The 19,796-nt window shown below is 35.7% G+C and overlaps 1 protein-coding gene across 9 annotated transcripts in view; it reads right to left on the bottom strand.

The window, feature by feature from the left end:
• The window catches only part of LARP1B (La ribonucleoprotein 1B), a 103,740-nt gene that overhangs the window by 55,558 nt on the left and 28,386 nt on the right, over nucleotides 1–19,796 (bottom strand). For 4 of the 9 annotated variants that reach the window (XM_083367309.1, XM_083367311.1, XM_083367315.1 and 1 more), the window contains 10 exons: nucleotides 14,871–15,040; nucleotides 13,844–14,218; nucleotides 13,051–13,165; nucleotides 11,707–11,918; nucleotides 11,297–11,403; nucleotides 8,650–8,810; nucleotides 7,972–8,116; nucleotides 4,404–4,513; nucleotides 4,194–4,321; nucleotides 1,809–3,848 (listed from right to left, as the gene is read on the bottom strand). In XM_083367309.1, the coding sequence (XP_083223435.1) occupies nucleotides 3,615–3,848; nucleotides 4,194–4,321; nucleotides 4,404–4,513; nucleotides 7,972–8,116; nucleotides 8,650–8,810; nucleotides 11,297–11,403; nucleotides 11,707–11,918; nucleotides 13,051–13,165; nucleotides 13,844–14,218; nucleotides 14,871–15,040 (1,757 nt within the window). In that variant the 3' untranslated portion in view covers nucleotides 1,809–3,614. Of the gene's footprint in view, nucleotides 1–1,124; nucleotides 1,731–1,808; nucleotides 3,849–4,193; nucleotides 4,322–4,403; nucleotides 4,514–7,971; nucleotides 8,117–8,649; nucleotides 8,811–11,296; nucleotides 11,404–11,706; nucleotides 11,919–13,050; nucleotides 13,166–13,843; nucleotides 14,219–14,870; nucleotides 15,041–19,796 lie in introns of those variants that run through there. The other 5 variants (XM_083367314.1, XM_083367312.1, XR_014493027.1 and 2 more) reach the window with 4 other exon arrangements.

Genomic DNA, 19,796 nt, shown 5'->3' with positions numbered 1-19,796 from the left:
ATTAACTGAATATATGTCACATGAACATTTTGCTAGAAAATTTAAGCACTTTAACCCTTTCTACCCAATACAAAAATAAAATTTGATTTCAAATAATGTTCCCTCTTTGATGAGCCCATCAAATCGGTAGAGGCAATTATTTTTAACCAGATGAGTGTATCTTTTTGAGGGATTTTTTTTATGACCAAGGGAAATGACTGGTGACATTACTGGAGCGAGTGGGGGCAAATATTTTCAGTCAGATTCTTTGCGATTTGGGAGATGACCTAAACTGCAAAATTAGATAAGTCCTCCATGTTACTTTTTAATTCCTTTTACAACCTGGAAATTGGGAGGGGGTATATGTAGGATCTTTTGAGTTCAAAATAATGTAAAAGTATGCATTTATAGCTTAGAACCCCTAACCCATCCATATCTATAAACTGCAGTCTGATCTTTCTTGCAGGGGCTTTTTGGAGTCATGGATTCTTCAGAGGCCATTCACATAAATTCCAGTTTAAAAAAACAGGATGAATCCCATTCTTTATTCAGATATTTTGATCCTTAAGCACATAATTGTTAAGAAGCTAGACAGCTATACAACTACTACAACCACCCTAATGTTAGCTAACAGACTGCAAAGAAAAAGAGAGAGATGAGGATCATCATCTTGTGATTGTTATATACTTTCCTGCTGAATATGAAATACTGTAATAGATAATGGTAGAGGAAGTTAAATAAAAACTAGTTCTATGCTACACTTTATATAAAAAGATAATTGTGTGTAAAATTGTCTAACACTGGCAGCATTCCATGTATTATATTTCTTCAATATTAGAATTTTAATTTCACTTAGATCTGTAGGGCAATATATAGCAAAAAGAGAGAAAGTAGTGTCTTGGCTATTTGAACTTGAAAGGTAAGGGATTAGAAATCTATTTAAATATCGCCTATTTATTGGACCTAATGAGAGCCAATAAATTTGTGTTTATCCCAGGCAAGATAAATAGTGAATATCTTGAAACCAATATATATCTAAATATTGTCATCCACATAGTTTTCACCTTAGAGAAATACAACAAAAAAGAGCATTCTCAATGGTATTCTAATTTTGGAATACCTTGCTTTAACCTTGTAAATTCAATATGACTTATTTTCTCTTTGTATGTGTTCATGTTATTTTTAATACAGTCTCCCTCTTGTTATACAGTATTATCATCAGAATTTTGATTCAAAAGATATTATTTTTTAAAAAAAATCAGCAAGTCATTGTTTGGATGTTGGAAAATAGTATATACACGCATCTCTTATGCACAAAGCAACTGTCTGCATCCAAGCCATAGTAAAGGATACAGTAGAGGGGGAAAAATAAATCAAGAACCTTGGTAGCATCTAAATAAGAGCTGAGCATTTTCAAAGTTTATAATACTCAATGTAAGAATATACTTAGAAAAGTCTCTTCTATCCCATTTCACTCCTGTTATCATTTGAATAACAAAACAGTTTTGTTACTCAAAGTTAAGCTAATATTTGTTATGGCCTTTCATGTGATTCTAAAAATATAATTAAAAACAAATTTAATTTACATAGTTCAACTTCAGAGTTTCATTTCTACATTTCATTTCATTGAAATTTTTGGAGAAACGTGTATGAACAAATACTGCCAACAGGCTATATAACTAACTTGGACAATGGGCAATCCATCTAGTGCAGTGATGCTGTTGAACTATCACTAGTCCTTACCCTTGAATCTGTAAGAATCGTAGCACAAAAACATCTGGAAAATCATAATTCTTTTTCGTGATCTTTCACAATCATGATCATGATAGTCAACATTATTTTAATTTATTGCCATAAACAATCCCACACACTTCAATTCAGAATAGTAAAAATTTATCATACTAAGTTAAACAAAACTGTTTAAGAACACATACTACACCATAGGCTTTTTTTGTATTTTTATAAAATCTGCAAATATACCACAAAAATGCATACTAAAAGCTAATATTCACACATTTGATTTAAAGAAATGAATGTAAATATAATTCTTTTATATACAGTTAAATCCAAATTTACAACTGCATCATTTTCATGGAGGAGGTGGCATAGATTGAACAGAGATATGAGTTGTAGAACTTCAGCAAACTGAAAAGATGCTATATAAAACTGGTATCATGAATTCCTAGTGTCTTCAAAAAATAGAACAGTTCTTAAAGGCTAGCTTCCATTAGAAACAGCTGGGAAATCCACTTATCTTCATATTAAATATGCACATATATTCATAATTGTTAAATTCAGATTCTCAAGCAATATTTCAGGACTATATAATGGACTTCATATAGTTTCCAGCACAGAAATCTACATGTTGGATCACTTAGAATATTTCCCAGCAATAAGGCATCAACAGTAATAGGCTTTATTTGTGAAAGTAACCTGAAGACTGATAAGTATCTGTTTTGCTGTATCTAATACAAATGCACCTATTTCTACCACTTTCTTCTATTTTATGGAAGAATGATTCCAATTCCCTTATTTTAAGTATTTAAATCACAATAACTACAATTAGTTATTTCAGGGATGCTTCCTTTTAATTTTCACCTCCTGACATAAATAATGTATATTCAATGAATCATTTATATTTAAAGAAAGTGACACTTTGGCCAATTACAGTACAGTTGGCCTTAGGTAAAATAAGGGATTTTAACCATATTAAAGCCATTTTGACATTAATTATTTTAGCCTAAGTACATTTTCTTCTAAATCCCTTTTAAATTAAAACTGTGTGAAATACTAAAATACAATTAAATGGCTTAAATAATCTCTCCTAGAAATGCACTTATACAATAAAGAAATTAAACAGAAACATACAAGTATTTCTTCAAGCTGGAGGATGATCAGAGACCTATTTGAATCATATATATATATATATATATATATATATATATATATATATATATATATATATATATATATATATATATATATATATATGTTTATGACAATACAGTCATAATCCATCCTCTTTGCAAACTACTTTGCTTAAGTAGAAATAAGAATCAGCATTAAAACTTTTAAAACTAAACAACCTGTGCCTAAATTAAAAACTCAAAACCCTGAAAAAAAAGAAACAGAAAGCAAAATGGATTTCAGAACTAGTATTGGAAGTGTATGTTATTACTGAAAAATGCATTTATCAATTTAAATGCATATATTATATATGTCTCTCAAAAATATTTTCTTTTTGGCTTTTATAGGTAGAACTAATGATAGAAAACCTAATAGTAAAACATTCCTATGCTACAAAAAGAATATAACTTCCTCAAAAAAATATGAGCTGGATTGTAAGACATTCCAAAGTATTTATGTATATACTATTGGAATGCTGCTGCTGTAAACAGTAACTTGGGATAGCAACACAGACTAACAGGTATTTCCCAAGGATTTCTCATGATGCTTGAACCCAATATAACTGAAGAAAGGGAATTTACTTGGAATTTAATCTTGTCAGAAAGCAGATGCAATTTTTTTCCTATACATTTGTTTTTAATCAAGCTTTAAAATAGCTCTCCCTGAAGATCCTTGAGCTAAAATACTGGCATTAGGAGTTGATCTTAAGGTTCAAGCTTACTGAAAGTCTACTGCTCAGTTATATCACATCTTGATTTTGTGGCAGTACTATTCTGGTGTATGCTGTTATTCAACTCCTGTACAGTATTTGTAGTGGGAAAATTTATTGGGACCCACGTCTGAGACACAGCTGTGGAATTACCAGCAAGGATCTTGGAAGCAGTGTTGGATTGATGTCTGCGATGATCACTTTCCTCACCAGGTAAATGCCTTTTTCTCCCAGATTCTTCATTAATGGGAGGCTAAAACAGAGAAAGTGCATCTTGTTACAATTTACCAGAATGCTCTATAAGAACTCATTATGATATTATTTTCAAATTCTCAATATTTTGAATTTTAATGTATTTACCAAAAACAACTGAAGGCACAGCCTAGTGCCACAATGAGAAAAATATCAAAAATTTAATATTTGTACACATTAAGTCATTCTTTGTTCTTGTACAATAGTCTCCATCTGGTATTTCAGGTATGCACATTTGTTCTGGATGGATTATAGATACATTGGTCCTTCTCCTTTTTGTTCTTTTAAACAGATCGTGCTTACAGTTTATTTAAATTAAGTCATTTGAGAGAATGTCAACACTTACATCAACTCTGAAATCTTCCAATCTTTTAAAATTGCATAGGTATTCCTGAAGTTTGGGATCAATAGGTAGACTTTTAGACTGTGAATACTTCAGATAAGCCCAAAATTTTTCAAGCCCATAAAGTTGGCCTAAAAAAGAATAGATCAGCATATAAAAATATGAAGCAAGAAGTTAAACAATATCATGGGAAAAAATATAAAAACACATTACCAGATTCATAATCTCTTTTTGTTTCTTCTTGGAAATCTTTGAAGATCTCTTGCCTGAACTTCTTTTCCAGCCCATAACTATAAAAACGGAACAAGCATTCCAGGCCATACCTAAAAAACAAGGAATAAAGAGATAAATAGTCTATTTGACTCCACGTGACTTCTTTTCTTGCTTTCTTACAACGCAGACAAGCAGAAAAGCATACAATTCTTTTTATTTGTTTTTATTCTAGCAATTGTCTATCCATTGCAGGATGAAGGCCTCTTCTGCATGTTCCAAACAATACGGTCTTAAGCTTTCCATTGCTTCTTGGCCTTTTGGCTAATATCAAGCGTAGTGTCTGAAAGGTGCTTCAACGAGTACTGAGTGAAGGGTCTGAATACTTATGCCAATGTCATATTTCAGTTTTTTCTTTTTAATAAATTTACAGACATTTCTAAAATTTTGTTTCTACTTTGTCACTGACTACAATTAGGCTACAACATAATAAAATTGACAAAAGTGAAGGGGGTCTGAATACTTTCAGAATGCACTGTATATCTTGCTTACAATGTAGACCAACTACAGTTTTTAGTTAGTAAAGGTAAAGGTTCCCCCGCACATGCGTGCTAGTCGTCTCTGACTCTAGGGGCCGGAAGAAAAATTAATTTATTCCTCCAAAAAGTATGTTTCACCACACCATCCTTTTACCATTTATTCTTAGTTACAATGTAAGTACAGGTAACAAGCATATTTTATACTCAGGATTTCCATAAATTTTGATTAAGACCTGAACAAAGCTAAACATTCATGTAATAAGTTGATAGGTTTTAGAATAGAGCAAACTTGAAAACGACCAATAAAGTTTTTCCAGTTTTGCTAAATAAATCAAACACTACAATCTGCTAAATTCTACTCATCAAAAGGAATAAAAAAGAATACAAGGCAGCTTTATATTAGACCAGTGGTTCCGAACCTTTCTGGCTCCATGGACCAGCAGCAGTAGTGAGAGTGGGGGAAGGGATGATCTCGTGTGCAACCAAGTTCCCGCGCATAAGCAAATGAAGATTTGGGGGCTCACCTGCCCCCTCGGGACGGACTGCAGACCAGTAAAGGTAAAGGTAAAGGTTCCCCCGCACATGCGTGCTAGGGGCCGGTGCTCACCTCCGTTTGAAAGCCGAAGAGCCAGCGCTTGTCCAAGAACGTCTCCGTGGTCATGTGGCCGGCATGACTAGACACCAAAGGTGCACGGAACGCTGTTACCTTCCCACCGTAGTGGTCCCTATTTTTCTACTTGCATTTTTACGTGCTTTCGAACTGCTAGGTTGGCAGAAGCTGGGACGAGTAACAGGTGCTCACTCTGTTACGCGGCACTCGGGATTCGACCCGCCAAACTGCCGACCTTCTGATCAACCAGCTCAGCATCCTAACCCACTGAGCCACCGCGTCCCTTTTGCAGACCAGTACTGGTCCATAATCTGGGGGTAGGGGGGGACTATATTAGAGCATTAAAAACTGCCATCTTAATTCCTTTGTTGCAAAAGAAAGTCCCTGTTTTTTAATTCTAGTTTAACCTATATCATGTTCATATGTAAAATGTTCTACTACAAATTAATCACATTATGATTTAGCAATAGTGCTAGCAATAGCTCTTAAACTCATATACCGCTCCATAGTGCTTTGACAGCACTCTCTGAGCAGTTTATAAATGTCAGCATATTATCCCCAACAATTTGGGTTCTCATTTTACCAACCATGGAAAGATGGAAGGCTGAGACAATCTTTAGCATTATGAACCCTCATTGTGCCTTCAAATTATGTGGAAAGCAGGTCATTATATTTTAAAAGATGATACTAATACACAAAGATGCTTAAAAATGATAGATCTCTATGGAGATTCTCAGTCATCCAAGTCACGGTTGTCATAAAGATGCTTTCTTTCAAAAGGCAACTAGACTTCCTTATTTTGCTTGAAGACATTTCACTTCTCATCCAGGAAGCTTCTTGGATGAGAAGAAGCTACTTGGATGAGAAGCAAAATGTCTTCAAGCAAAACAAAAAAGTCTACTTGCCTTTTGAAAGAAAACACCTTTGGGTTAAAAATGACAGCTTTCAGAAAAGGTGGCAAATTTATAACTTAAGGAAAAGATTGTGTGTGTGTGTTGCATCATTTCTGTGCCAAGACATCAGGAGAGGAATGGTAACAACTGGTTGAACAGCTAAAGAAAACACAGTGTGGGAATTGATCAGCTGAATTTTCAAAATGGAGTGAAAAAAGGACTGGGATTCTTACAATCACATTTGAATCTGTAGTATTGCTCAGAGTCTGAATATATGACTTATAGGGGAATAATTTATAACATTTACAGCAAATTAGATTTAAAATGAAGTTATGCACATTAGGCAGGATAATCTAGACATGAAGTGTATTAGTAGTAGAGTTCTGAACCTAGGAATTAAAAATTTGAATGATTTGTTGAAAACATTAATTCAGTTACAATAGTAGAAGAAAGACAGCTATTGTTGCATACCAACAACTTTATGATAAAATGTATCAGCCCTAGAATGCCTTTATATAAAAGTATAATGTAAATACATTAGGAATACCATATACTATTTTATCAACCTATTTCTAAATGTTATAACAGATTAACAGAGTTGGAAGGGACCTTGGAGATCTTCTAGTCCAACCCCTGCTCAAGCAGGAAACCCTATAATATTTCAGACAAATCTATAACATTTCTGACAAATAGAATTAGTTATAATAGTTATGGTTATAGAACTAGTGAATTCAAAAAGAAAAAATATTCAAAAATTAAAGAATCATTTAAAAAACACAAATCGAAAAAAGTAAAATTATAAATGGCCTTAATGTATATAAATAGAGAGAAAAAACATCACTCTTACAGGATTAAAATGCTAACAACAGGGTAATTTAACAGCATTGAGCAAGAAGGCAAGATGAGGAATAATGTTCATATACAGTATTTGAATTTCCCTTAATTTAAAGATTGGACAAACATATGAACAATAAGTTTAGAAACATTCGCAGCCATAGGAGCTAGAACATTAATATTGGGAAGCAATACATTTCTAGCTTCCCTTCATAAACAAGAGATGACCATTTCATTCCTATATATATCCATTGCCCCCAAATACCTTGGTAATCTCTCTTAGAAAAGAGAAAACAGATCCTTGCCATTTAGTCCCAACTGTCTGATTAACACAAGTAAACCTGAAGAGAAAAGTTAGAACCAGGAAATGTTTCGTTTTGCTATTTTTTGCTCAAAGCAAGGCAAATTCTTTAACATATTTATACTTTGAGATTCAACTGCTTGTATTTTTTAAAAAAAATGCTAGTCAGGAGCAAAATAGAGCAAGGTGAGATCCAATTGTCTATCAGATTATTTTTATTATTCCTGACTTAACACATAGCTTGTGTAATGTGGAAAATAATTCGTTACTTTTCTCTGCTGGAAGAGCTATTCTATTTTAATACTAAAACATCCCATCAGTACTACTAATATTGTTCTATATGTAATTATGAACTCTGTATAATTTTAGAAAACTACAAAACATTTAGCATTACCTATAATGTTCTTTTGCATCATCTAGAGCTAGTTGCCTGAATTCTTCATACATTTTCTTATTAAAGTGGTCTCTGAGAAAAAAAGACCAAAAACGAAAGAGTGTGTTCATTTCTTGAGACTGGCCAATTCCCAACCGTTTCCTTTCTAGAGATGAGGGGGAAAAAGATAATGGTATGAGATAACCTGTTTAGAATTAAAGTATATTTCTTCAAATTGACAAATACTAAAATATATTATAAAGGCAGCAACCTAGCTAATAATTTGAAAATAATTATCTGAATGTTAAAATCATGTATCACATTCATCTATGAGTGCATTAAAACTAATATTATTCCAACAAGGTCAGTAATTCAAAGCTTGTGATTTATTGACTAATGAATTTTTTTCATTTAATTACATATGTCCATAGTACTGAGAGATAAATAAAAAAGGAACATTGGAATATAGTGAAGAAGCAGATATGAATTAATGTTTATTCATCTAGTGAATTTTACAACATTTTGTTGAAATGAACTTGCTGCAGTTTTTGGAAATAATACAACACTAGTTCATTTACACTATTTACTCATACAACACTATGAGAGTGATGGGTGCTTTCTAAATACATTAAATAAATAAATGAATACAATAACTATGTTCTTTCTTCCAATTAAAAATGTCAAATATTAGATTTTTACCATTTAGGCATCTACGGCGATATTTATGGTACACTTGCTGAGTAAAACCATTTTCCTTCAGAAGTTCATGGGAAGGATGCTGAAATTTGGGAAGTGAATGAGGAGTACATCCATAACTTCCTGATAACGGAGCACCTTCTAGTGGTGATGCATTTGAACTGCTACATGAAATAAAACAAGTCTCAGATTTTTCTTTAAAAAATCCCTTTTGTTACGCTATAAGTAACATAATTCAGCAGATTGTTTCAGTTTCTAACATTAATAGTGATTTCGCAAAATACAACGTAAAAATGAAATTTCAGAATGAGCAAACAACTATGTCATGAGTTTATGTGAATGATTTTTTTCTTTCTTTCATTCAATCAGGTACAGTTCTTAGAAACTGCCTGGACAAAGCCTTGAGGTTTTCTTGGCAAGGTCTTTCACAAGTGGTTTGCCATTGCCTCCTTCATAGGGCTAAGAGAAAGTGACTTGATTAAGATTAATGAAGTGGCTTTGTGCCCAAGTCAGGAATAGAACTCAGAGTCTCCTAGTTTCTGGCCTTATTCCTTACCCTCTACATCAAACTGGTTCTCTATGTAAGCATTTACCCAACATTTGCTCTTTCCCAACATGCTTGCTTTCCACTCATAGGTAGTCCTCAACTTACGATCATAATTGAGCCCAGTAATCATGGCAATCATTAAGCAGGTCACATGCCCAATTTTTATGACTGTTTTTGTGACTGTCATTAAGCAAACACTATGGTCAGTTTTTAATGGAAACTGAAGTAAATGCTTGAAACCAGCAAGACTCCAAATATCATATTCATGTGACCACAGGATGCTGCAAATGGATGTACATGTGACCTGGTTGCCAAGCACCCAAAATGAGACCACATGACCACATATCTCTGTTTCTCTCTCTGTGTGTCTCTGTGTCTGTCTGTCTCCCTCTTTGTGTCTGTCAGAACTTTGAAAATAGGTTGTGTTTGTGGGGAGATCTGTCATAACTTCAGACAGTCACTAAGCAACTGGTCATTAAATGAAGACACCTGCAATACTTTTGATATGGGAAAACTTTATGACATGGGAAAAATCATATGGAAATTTTTAAGTGTTAATTGGAAAATTTTCCAATGCAAATTAGCATATGCATATAAAATGTGCATTGTCAATTTTCTGGGCTGGAAAATTTTTCACTGATTTTTGCAATTCATAGTACCTTGATAAAGATTTTAAAATAATGATATATATTTTGAAATTAATTATACTTGTTAGTATTAATTATTGTTGATTTCAATATAGCTACCAAGTTTGAATCTAATTCAATAACTTTCCCATTTGAATGATAAATACAATTCCCCAGAAAACACTGAAGTATATACTGAATTAGATTCTTGAATGCAATTATGTGGCCTTTGTGATATTGCATTAGCTCCAAAAATGTTCAGTCACACTGACTGCAACTCAACTGCTACCCTCAAAACATCCAATTCCAATGAACTTGTAATGAAAGTCAACATCTATAAACATTTCATTACAAAATAGCAACATCATAACTATTTCATAACAAAACAGCTACTGTATGCTAAAGTTTTTAGTTATAGTTCACATTCTTCTTACATAATTTATAACTGTAAGCCACCATAATTTATCATTTTATGTTACAAATCTCAAATATAAATATTAGAGTTGTAGAAACTTATTTTTTACTTCAGCAATTTTTCTTATCTAGCAAGTGATGTGCAGTTTTGTAAAATTCCTTTACATTAATAATTGATAAAAGTTGTGTAAAATGTACAGGGGCAGTGGGTGGGGGTTAGGTGTTTGCATTTACTTAAATGTGCAAAGTGATTGTGGGATTTAACATCTATTTTTCATCCATTTTTTAAAAAATGTTCTAGGTGAACATACCGGTAACTTTCTTTTTTACAGTGTTTTGTGGAGTGCCCATGGGTCATATAATATGTGATCAATGCAGGAAATAATTAACCCTCTTCTGCTGTGAAAAGCATTTTAAAAATAAAAGTGATAAATAATAAAAAAAGGAAAAAAGAACCAAAGAAACCTTATCTGTTTGTACACCTAATAGTGTAAACTTTCATTCTTCTAAGGACACTTCAAATGAAGGATGGAAAGGGAATTAACAACTGCCACATCTCATTTCTGCTAGCTTTACAACTGCCACAGATTAACTGGAATATAATGCCCAAATTTACTTCTAGCAATATCCATGGTCGAATCTTGAGTATATTTTTGAGTATATGTGGCTTTTAGGAAAATCTATTTATTTTAATTTTTATTTTTATTCCATTTATATCCCGCCCTTCTCCGAAGACTCAGGGCGGCTTACAAGCTTAGCAGTAGCCTTCATTCTATGTATATGCCTGCTTATTAGGGCTTTCACACACACACACACCCAGGGCGGCATTATTACAAAGTCAGCCTAATTGCCCCAACAATCTGGGTCCTCATTTTACCTACCTCGGAAGGATGGAAGGCTGAGTCAACCTTGAGCCTGGTGGGATGCGAACCTAGCTCATCTTCCACTTTTTCGTATTTTGAAAGTAATTTAATTACTTTTGAAAGTAATTAAATTAAATTCATCAGGGACTATAAACACCCACACAAATTAAGACTATTAATACAATATAAATTATTTCTACCTTATAGAAGATGTTCTTGGTCTGTGATCCTTGGAATCCATTACCCAGCCAACATGACTTTCTAATGGAGGGTTGGTACTATGCCGTGTTTTTCTTTTCCTTCGTGTCTAAAATAAAATATAGCATTATATTTCCCTGGTGTGACTGGAGCCACTTTTCTGAAGAATCACAGTCTAATTAAAATCCAGTTTCCTAAAATTTCACTTTACACATCATATGCATTATGAGGTCATAAAGTTGGTTGTGGCTGACCACTCAACTACTAGCCTTAACAGGAAGCTGACAATGCCTTTCAAAAGAGATTTAGCAGCTTTGACCTAGCAAGGAATACGACGTGTTTCAAAAACTGCTCTCTGGTGGTCATAGCAATAATTTACTATGATCCAGAAATACATTTTGGTTTTGGTTACCCCAACATCAATAATTCTTGATTCTTTAACCACAGGATAGAATCTTGGTGTTTTGTTAGGATCTTGCAGTCTTGGTGTACGAGGTGTTTTAGGTGTTCTGGTAGGTTGAACTCCAGGAGATTCAGGAACAGCTGTTGGCAGTGAGCGAGCCATCGTTGCTGGAGGTATTTCCTGGACACCAAACAATTGACAAGCCAGCTCTTCAGTTACATCTAATTAGAAAGATTATGATTAATAGATGTATAGTAAGTACTATCTTTTTATCTTACGTGGTCTCAATAGCACTGTATTTCACTGGACCTATTTTTATTTCTTCTTCTCTTATTTTGCGTATTTCTGTTATCCTTTATGTATTCAACTTTTTTCCTTGTGTGTAATATATATCACCAGATATTGAAGTTTAAATTAAATTGAGATTAAATTTAAAAAGAACAAAATGAAGAATATTTGTAACTCAGAAGTTCAGTGAGGGGTCCTTGGTGCTTTCTGAGCTTGCCTGTTTTCTTGCAGACGTTTCATTACCCTTACTAGGTAACATCATCAATGCTAGTAAGGAGTGCTGTTTGCTGTCAGTTTATATTCTGGTGTCTTGCCTGTCTGTGTGGGTGGGGGCGGTCTTAGGGATTCTTTGGTTGGGCTGTTTACTAATGGCTCTTTGGCAGTTTCTTGACTGGGGTATTGCTTATTAGATTGCTGTTCTGAAGGTGACCTTGGAGTTAATCTATGCTGAACTGAGTACTGATGATGTTACCTAGTTAGGGTAATGAAATATCTGCAAGAAAACAAGCAAGCTCAGAGAGCACTATGTCCTCAAAGAACAAAATAGATGATGGAAATTACAAAAACCATACATTACTTCACATTTATGTTCTCTGATTATGTACTGCCATGAAATATTGTATGTATCTGATGAAATGCAGCTTGTAAAAGTTTGTGCCTTTTTATGAAAGTTACAGCTGGAAGATATTAAGACTTCTGATTTTTCTGCTGCCATAAATTAACACAGTTTACCTCCTACACTGTTCTCAAGATGAAACACTGTTTTGTCTAGTAGCAACAGGCTTATGAAAAATTCTAATTCTTTTTAACAGTTTAAAGTACTGAAAATCAAAAAATTATTTTGTAAAAAATTATAAAATATTCCACCAAGAACCTTTCCACACATATGTACTAAATACATATATAGAGAAAGCTCTTGTAATTGAACAGGATAAAAATCAGTTAGCAATATGTTAAACACCATGTTAATACTGGAGAAAAGATTAAAATTTTACCCATATTTTATCGTACTGAGTGTCATCTTAATAGTGTAAACTTTTTTTTTGTAATATCAGACATACATACCTTTTGAAGGACCAGGAGGATCATCCTGATTTGAATCCATTACATATTCAGGAGTAAGACTGTCAAATTCTTCCTTGCTGATAAGATGTAACTTCTTAAAATTTTCAACTTCCTGCTGAAATAGGTAAAACTTTACTATAACAAGAATAGCCGATAGGAAAAATGAAAAATAAACAATACATTTAATGCTAATAATATTTAGTGTTTTCTACAAAATAAATTTTAAACATGAAATAATTATTCCACCCAGCAACAGAGAACTGAAATACTATAGTGCTCATAATGAAAGAAGTTTTCAGTTTTCCCAAATTCATATCTTATGTCCTCAATATAAAATCACTCTCATCAAGAAAATAACTCAAATTGGAGATTAAGAGAACAGCTTAGACAAAAGCCTGACCCTCTTAATTATCCAAGAAAAAAAGCAATGTTACAAAGTTCTTGTCTCCCATCTTATCCTTATCCTATCTGAAATAAATATATATTTGGATAAACAATGTCTATTACTACCAATGATCTAGTTAATACCTCATTTATGACTATTTGGGGGGAAAAGCTTTACAATAAATTTTCAAAGCTGTGTTTTAGTTCTCTGGTCAGTTTCAAGAGACAATTATCATATGACTGAATTTTTATTGCTTTGATTTTGAAACAGCTTCCTTCCTAGTCTTCACTTATGACTAGAATTTGTTACAGATTTTTCAAATATATTTTCATGCACTGTGCTGAAGAGTTGTGTCAATTGCCATATTCATTAAATTATATTATATTCATTGTTCAAACTCATAATTACCTTCATAGCAATACAATCATTTTCACCTTGCTCCATCCACAAATCCTGTTCATAGTAGTATAATCCATCATTAATAACTTTGGCAAGTTCTGATGTAATTTTTGCACGTGACTCATGATTGCCAGTTCGATCTCCTCCAGGATGTTTTCTCATATATGGTGGGGTCTGTGTCACAATCAAAATCTTATTTAAGTCTTGATCATCAATTTCATAATCTGAATCACTTTCTGACCATTCTGTGAATGTATTCTTCCTGCCTTCTATTTGTTCCATCTCTTCATCAAACAAAAAATCAAGTTCTTCCTGTTCTTGTTCTTCAGAAGACAATGGTGGTGGTTGTTGATTTGTCAATTCCTCATGTGCAGACACAGATTCCTGAAAAATTATTTAATATTCTTGCAAAATTAAAAATATTTACATGGAGAGATAATATATTATTTAGCAGCAGAAATAGCAATTTTAGCATTCGTGCTTAATAAAATAGAACAGAACAGAATGTACAAATTAATGTATTTAATGGGCTTAAATATGTCAGTACTGTGGCCAATATATTCTACAAATTATTTTCCTCTTTTCCCAAAACTGCATTCACATATGATGTGCAGCTACCATCTTAAGATGCATTTTATTCCTTTCTAAGAAGCAGTTGACAGACCTAACCCAACTGTTATCCACAGAAGCAATTAAACACAGTTCTTTTTACAGTCTATTCAAAGAAGAATACCAGCAATGAATGATCAGGCTGGACATAAGTGGGTACATTTGCATATAACTGATCTTCGTTTGCTACTTTTTCTAATTCTCTTATGTAATGTCTTTTTCTTAAACCCTTAAGAATCTCATACCATACTTAAGTGATATCTTAAGTATGGTAATGAGACAACCATAAGTTACAAACATAGACAAAATTTCTTACCTTATCTGGGAATCGTGTCTAAATATGACTTATTTTCTCTAGACTTGCTCCACATTCACAGGAGGGATTTTTTAAAAATACAAACATTAAAATTAACATTTTAAGCATTACCTTTGGCTTAACTAAGGAGGGACGATGTCTTTTTTTAACTTCTATCCAAGGTTCAGAGTCCAAATCCGGGAGGCTTGTAGATAATCCTTTGGATATTACTTCAAGATTGCTTGTTTCAATGCTTTTCTTAGTATTTAGACTTCCTATTCTTGGAGAACTTGGTGCAGATTCTAAAATGGAAAAATATTTTTTGTGCATGGAAAAATCAGCCCACTTTTTGTTATCAATCTATTTATTAATAAAAATGTATATTTTTCTAGTGACTATGAACTTGGTGTAAAAATATCTTAAACTTCAAAGAGATATATGATGATTGTATAGATTCAGTTTTAATTTTCTTATATACAATAAATAATGGCACCAAGGATAAAACAAAATGAATCTCACAACAACAGATACAATCCAATTGGCACACTGAATGTTATACAGTCATGCAGATTATATTCTAGCACGGAGCATGTTTCCAATAGTGTGTTGTGGAAATATAAAATCACTAGCCAAATAAACCAGTACTTTCTATACAATATTTGTCCCAGCTAGCTGCAAAAGGCATACAATAATCTTAAACCTTGTACCTCCATCAAATAACCAAGATTTTTTTTTTTTAAATTCACATTTTAAAAATCCTGTCCACGCTGGTATTCCTTCTTACCCTATAAGGATATGGGCCTTGTAAACCATTAATATCCCCCTGTCCATTAATATCCCATTCTGGACTATGTGGACAGAGCCAAATATATGGCCTCTTCAACAGCGAGGGTGGTAGTGGGGAGTATTATGAACAGAATTGTAGGCATAATTAATTAATTCCAATTAATTAATCAAGCCTACATACAGCCTCAATTTCAACCACAAAGATTCTGACCCCATTGAATTCCTTAAGGTAAAGGTAAAGGTTCCCCCGCACATGAGTGCTAGTCGTTTCCAACTCTAGGGGCCGGTGCTCATCTCCGTTTCAAAGCCGAAGAGCCAGCGCTTGTCCGAGGACATCTCCGTGATCATATCGCCGGCATGACTAGACGCCAAAGGCGCACAGAACGCTGTTACCTTCCCACTGTAGTGGTCCCTATTTTTCTACTTGCATTTTTGCGTGCTTTTGAACTGCTAGGTTGGCAGAAGCTGGGACGAGTAACAGGCACTCACTCTGTTACGCGGCACTCGGGATTCGACCCGCCAAACTGCCGACCTTCTGATCGACAAGCTCAGCGTCCTAACCCACTGAGCCACTGCGTCCCTTTTCTTACAAGTCTTGAATTCATTCTAAAAACACATAACCTAGACCAGGGGTCGGCAACCGGAAAAAGGAAAAGAGCCACTCAGAACCGGTTCCATCACACAAACAAAAAAGTGGGAGCCGCAAAAAGTGCGTGCGCGTGCGTCCACACATGCGCATGCGCAAAAAACATTTTGCGCATGCGCAAAAAACATGGCAGGCACCTGCGCGGCGACGGGTTTCCCCTTTGGAGAGGTGCGCGTGCACCTCTGCCCGAACAGAGTTCTCGGCACTAGTGGCTTTTGTAAAGCAGGAATTGCTTCCAGCGGAGTCTTTTTCCTCTATTTCTTTTTTACAATAAGTTTCTCCTCCCTCTCCCCTCCCTCAAAAATAGAGGGACCCGGTCCAAAGCGCTAATTAGAAACATCATTTGAGCAATAAACGTAAACACTTTTGAGCAAATAATGCCTGCGGAAAAGAGAGGGAGCGAGCCAGGAAGCTGGTCCTTGCCTACAGCGGCTGGGCCCTGGTGGCTTTTAAAAGCCCGGGGTCTCGCTGGGAATTTTTAAGGGAGGGCTGTGAGAGGGAAAATGGAGGATTTTCACCTGGAGGTTGCGGGGAATTTGGCAGCTTTCCAAACGCGGCGCCATTGTCCGTTCGGGCGGAGGTGCGCGCGCAGCTCCCCAAACCTTTGGAGAGTTGCGCGCGCACCGCCGCCCGAACAGCGGTTTGGAGACCTGCTGGTGCCGGTTTAGAAAGCTGCTGCGGGCCGCAGCAGCTTTCCAAACCAGCACCAGCAGGTCTCCAAACCGCACCTCTGCCTGAACAGCAGCAGGTCTCCAAACGGGTGTTCGGGCGGAGGTGCGCGTGCACCTCTCCAAAGGTTTGGAGAGCTGCGCGCACACCTCTGCCCGTTCGGAGTGGTGCACGCGTACCAGGCAACTGGGAGCCGCAGGAGACGGCTCAAAGAGCCGCATGCGGCTCCGGAGCCGTGGGTTGCCGACCCGTGACCTAGACCAAGAAACACAAGACGATATAAAAGAATAATTCCCAATGTGCAACACAACAGACAAAACAAAACACTCAGCCAAAAGCAGAAGAAAGCACTAAAGACACTGAAACAAGATGAAAGCATCGTCATCCTACCGGCAGACAAAAGCAGACTGACGGTAGTAATGGACAAAGCTGACTACATCTGCAAAGCTGAAAACCATCTCAGTGATACTAACATCTACTAAGTAATCCACAATGATCCTACAAAACAGCTAGAAGACAAAAGACACCCTAAGAAAAATGGAAAAAGGAAAACAGCTAACACTAGAGAAAAAGCACATGCAATCACAAGATTCCTCCACACCCAGGTTCTACGGACTCAAAATACAAAAATTGGATCCCCTTACGCCCAATTGTGACTCTACCTGGAACACCTACATACAAACTAGCAAAAACCCTGCAGAGGAAACTCAGACACCTGATCAATGACTCAACCCACTCAATAAACTCCTCAGAACAATTTCTCCAATGCATCAAATACACCAAGATCAACAAGAAATTATGGTCTCCTTCGATGTCACCACCCTGTTCACCGGGATTGTCATCGACCTGGCTAAACAAACCATACATCAGCGATGGGATCTCCCATATCATAGCAGAAGCAATCATGCAATGACTCGAATCCATAGCTCTACCCACCATCCAACCAAAATTCTGGACACATTACATCGATGACACCTTCATCAATATCAAACACTCCCAAATTGAAGAAACACACCACCTACTTAACAACATATTCCCTGGGATCAAATTTACATGTGAAGAGGAACCAAACAAAAGACCCCCATTCCTTGACATAGACGTAAGGAGACTGGACAATGGAGAACTGGAAACCTGTGTCTACCGCAAGCCTACGTACACGGACCAGATCCTCAGTTTCGCAAGCATTGCACACAAAACAAGCTGTGTCTGGACCCTCTTCAGAAGGGCTAGAACACACTGCAGCACCACAGCACTAAGAAAAGCAGAAGAAAAACGGCTGCTTGACATCTTTTTCCATAATGGCTATCCCAAAAACTTTGTATTCTGACCCACAGCATCCAAACCACCACACACCACACAGCTGACTGTCACGCAAAAACGAACCCTACCATACACAATAGGAGTGTCAGAAATAACAGTCAGAATTCTCCAACCCCTAGGAATAGTGATAACCCACAAGCCCACAGCCACACTCCACCAGGAATTATCTAAAACCAAAGACAAAGAAGGCTAAACGAAGCAATGTCATCTACAAAATCAACTGTAATGAGTGCAACCACTTCTACATGGGACAAACATCAGTTAAAAACCAGGATCCACAAACACCGGCTAGCAGTCAAATGCCACAATCCCAAATCCCTAATTGCTACCCACACTGACACCAAACAACCCCAGCTCAATTGGAGCAACACTAAAATCATCGGCCATGCTACCACCCGCCATACTCATGAGTTCATTGAAGCCTGGCACTCCACAAGCAATTCCACATCAACAGACCCACTGATCTACAACCAGCACATGAACCCCTCAGAATCCAAATCAATCGAACAGCCATCTGGAGACAGCACCAACCCTCAAACTCCTCTCCCCCCATCCAGCAGTTCACCTTCCAATGACCCTGACTTGACATAATCTCCCCATCACAAGACCCATTACCAGCTTCCCACTGATAACTCCTCCTGACCCAGTAATTCACACCCTCCAACGACCATTACCTGAAGTACCTCTCCATCACAAGCCGCCTTCTGATACCTGGCCCATCACAAGGTCCTCACTTGACACTCCCATCCTGAAGCCCTTATATAAGGAGAACACTGACATCTACTAAACACCGCTGAAGATGTTACCTAGTCTGGTAATGAAATGTTCGGAAAACAACTCTCAAGCTCAGGGAAAAAATGTTCACCCTCATTAATCTAAATTCTTAAAATCTTCCATTCTGTAAAAATTAGGCCCACTTTTGGCACTAGCAGTGCCCATATTTTATGTCTTTCCTTAAACATCTTGCAAAAAATACTAGTGCACCTGTTGAGACAATGACAATTGTATATTCCTGGCTTAAGCCAAACATTTTTAAATACAATATGCTGCTATTAAGAACTGCAGTATTCATTCATTTGAAATTGTTCTTTCTCTCAATCGCCCATTTTTCTAGCACATAGGACAAGCCACCTCTTGCCATTATTCTCAGGCTATATAACACATTCTTTCAAAAATAGCATGTGGCCGTCAAATGTCCAATCTTCAAAAATCTATAAAGCATCCTCTTTTCACAGTTAAATAATTGGAATCTAATATTTTGTAATTTTAATCTATATGAGATTTTAAACATCAGATTAAAAGGGTGGGATATAAATCATATTTTCATAAACAATACACAAAAGCAGTACCTTGCAGTACCTCAATGATCTTATCTGAAATGGAATACTAAATAGGGTCAGGCCTGAGTAACACTTGGCTGAGAAACCACCAGGAAATCTCAAAACTATAGGCTAAACTCCAAAGTTGAAAAATATCCTCAAATATTGCAATGGCAAACCATTACATTATTGTTGTCAATATAACGGATGGGTGTTCCTTTATAATTACTGGAGGCTGAGCTAAGTTGTTTAACTTGCACAAATTACACTGAACAAGGTTCAGCAATTTTTTGTCAGTCGGAAACAGGAATTTTCTGG

Source organism: Vipera ursinii (genome assembly GCF_947247035.1).
Source record: "Vipera ursinii genome assembly, chromosome: 7".
Taxonomy (NCBI): Eukaryota; Metazoa; Chordata; class Lepidosauria; order Squamata; family Viperidae; genus Vipera; species Vipera ursinii.
This window is presented reverse-complemented; position numbering and strand designations above follow the sequence as displayed.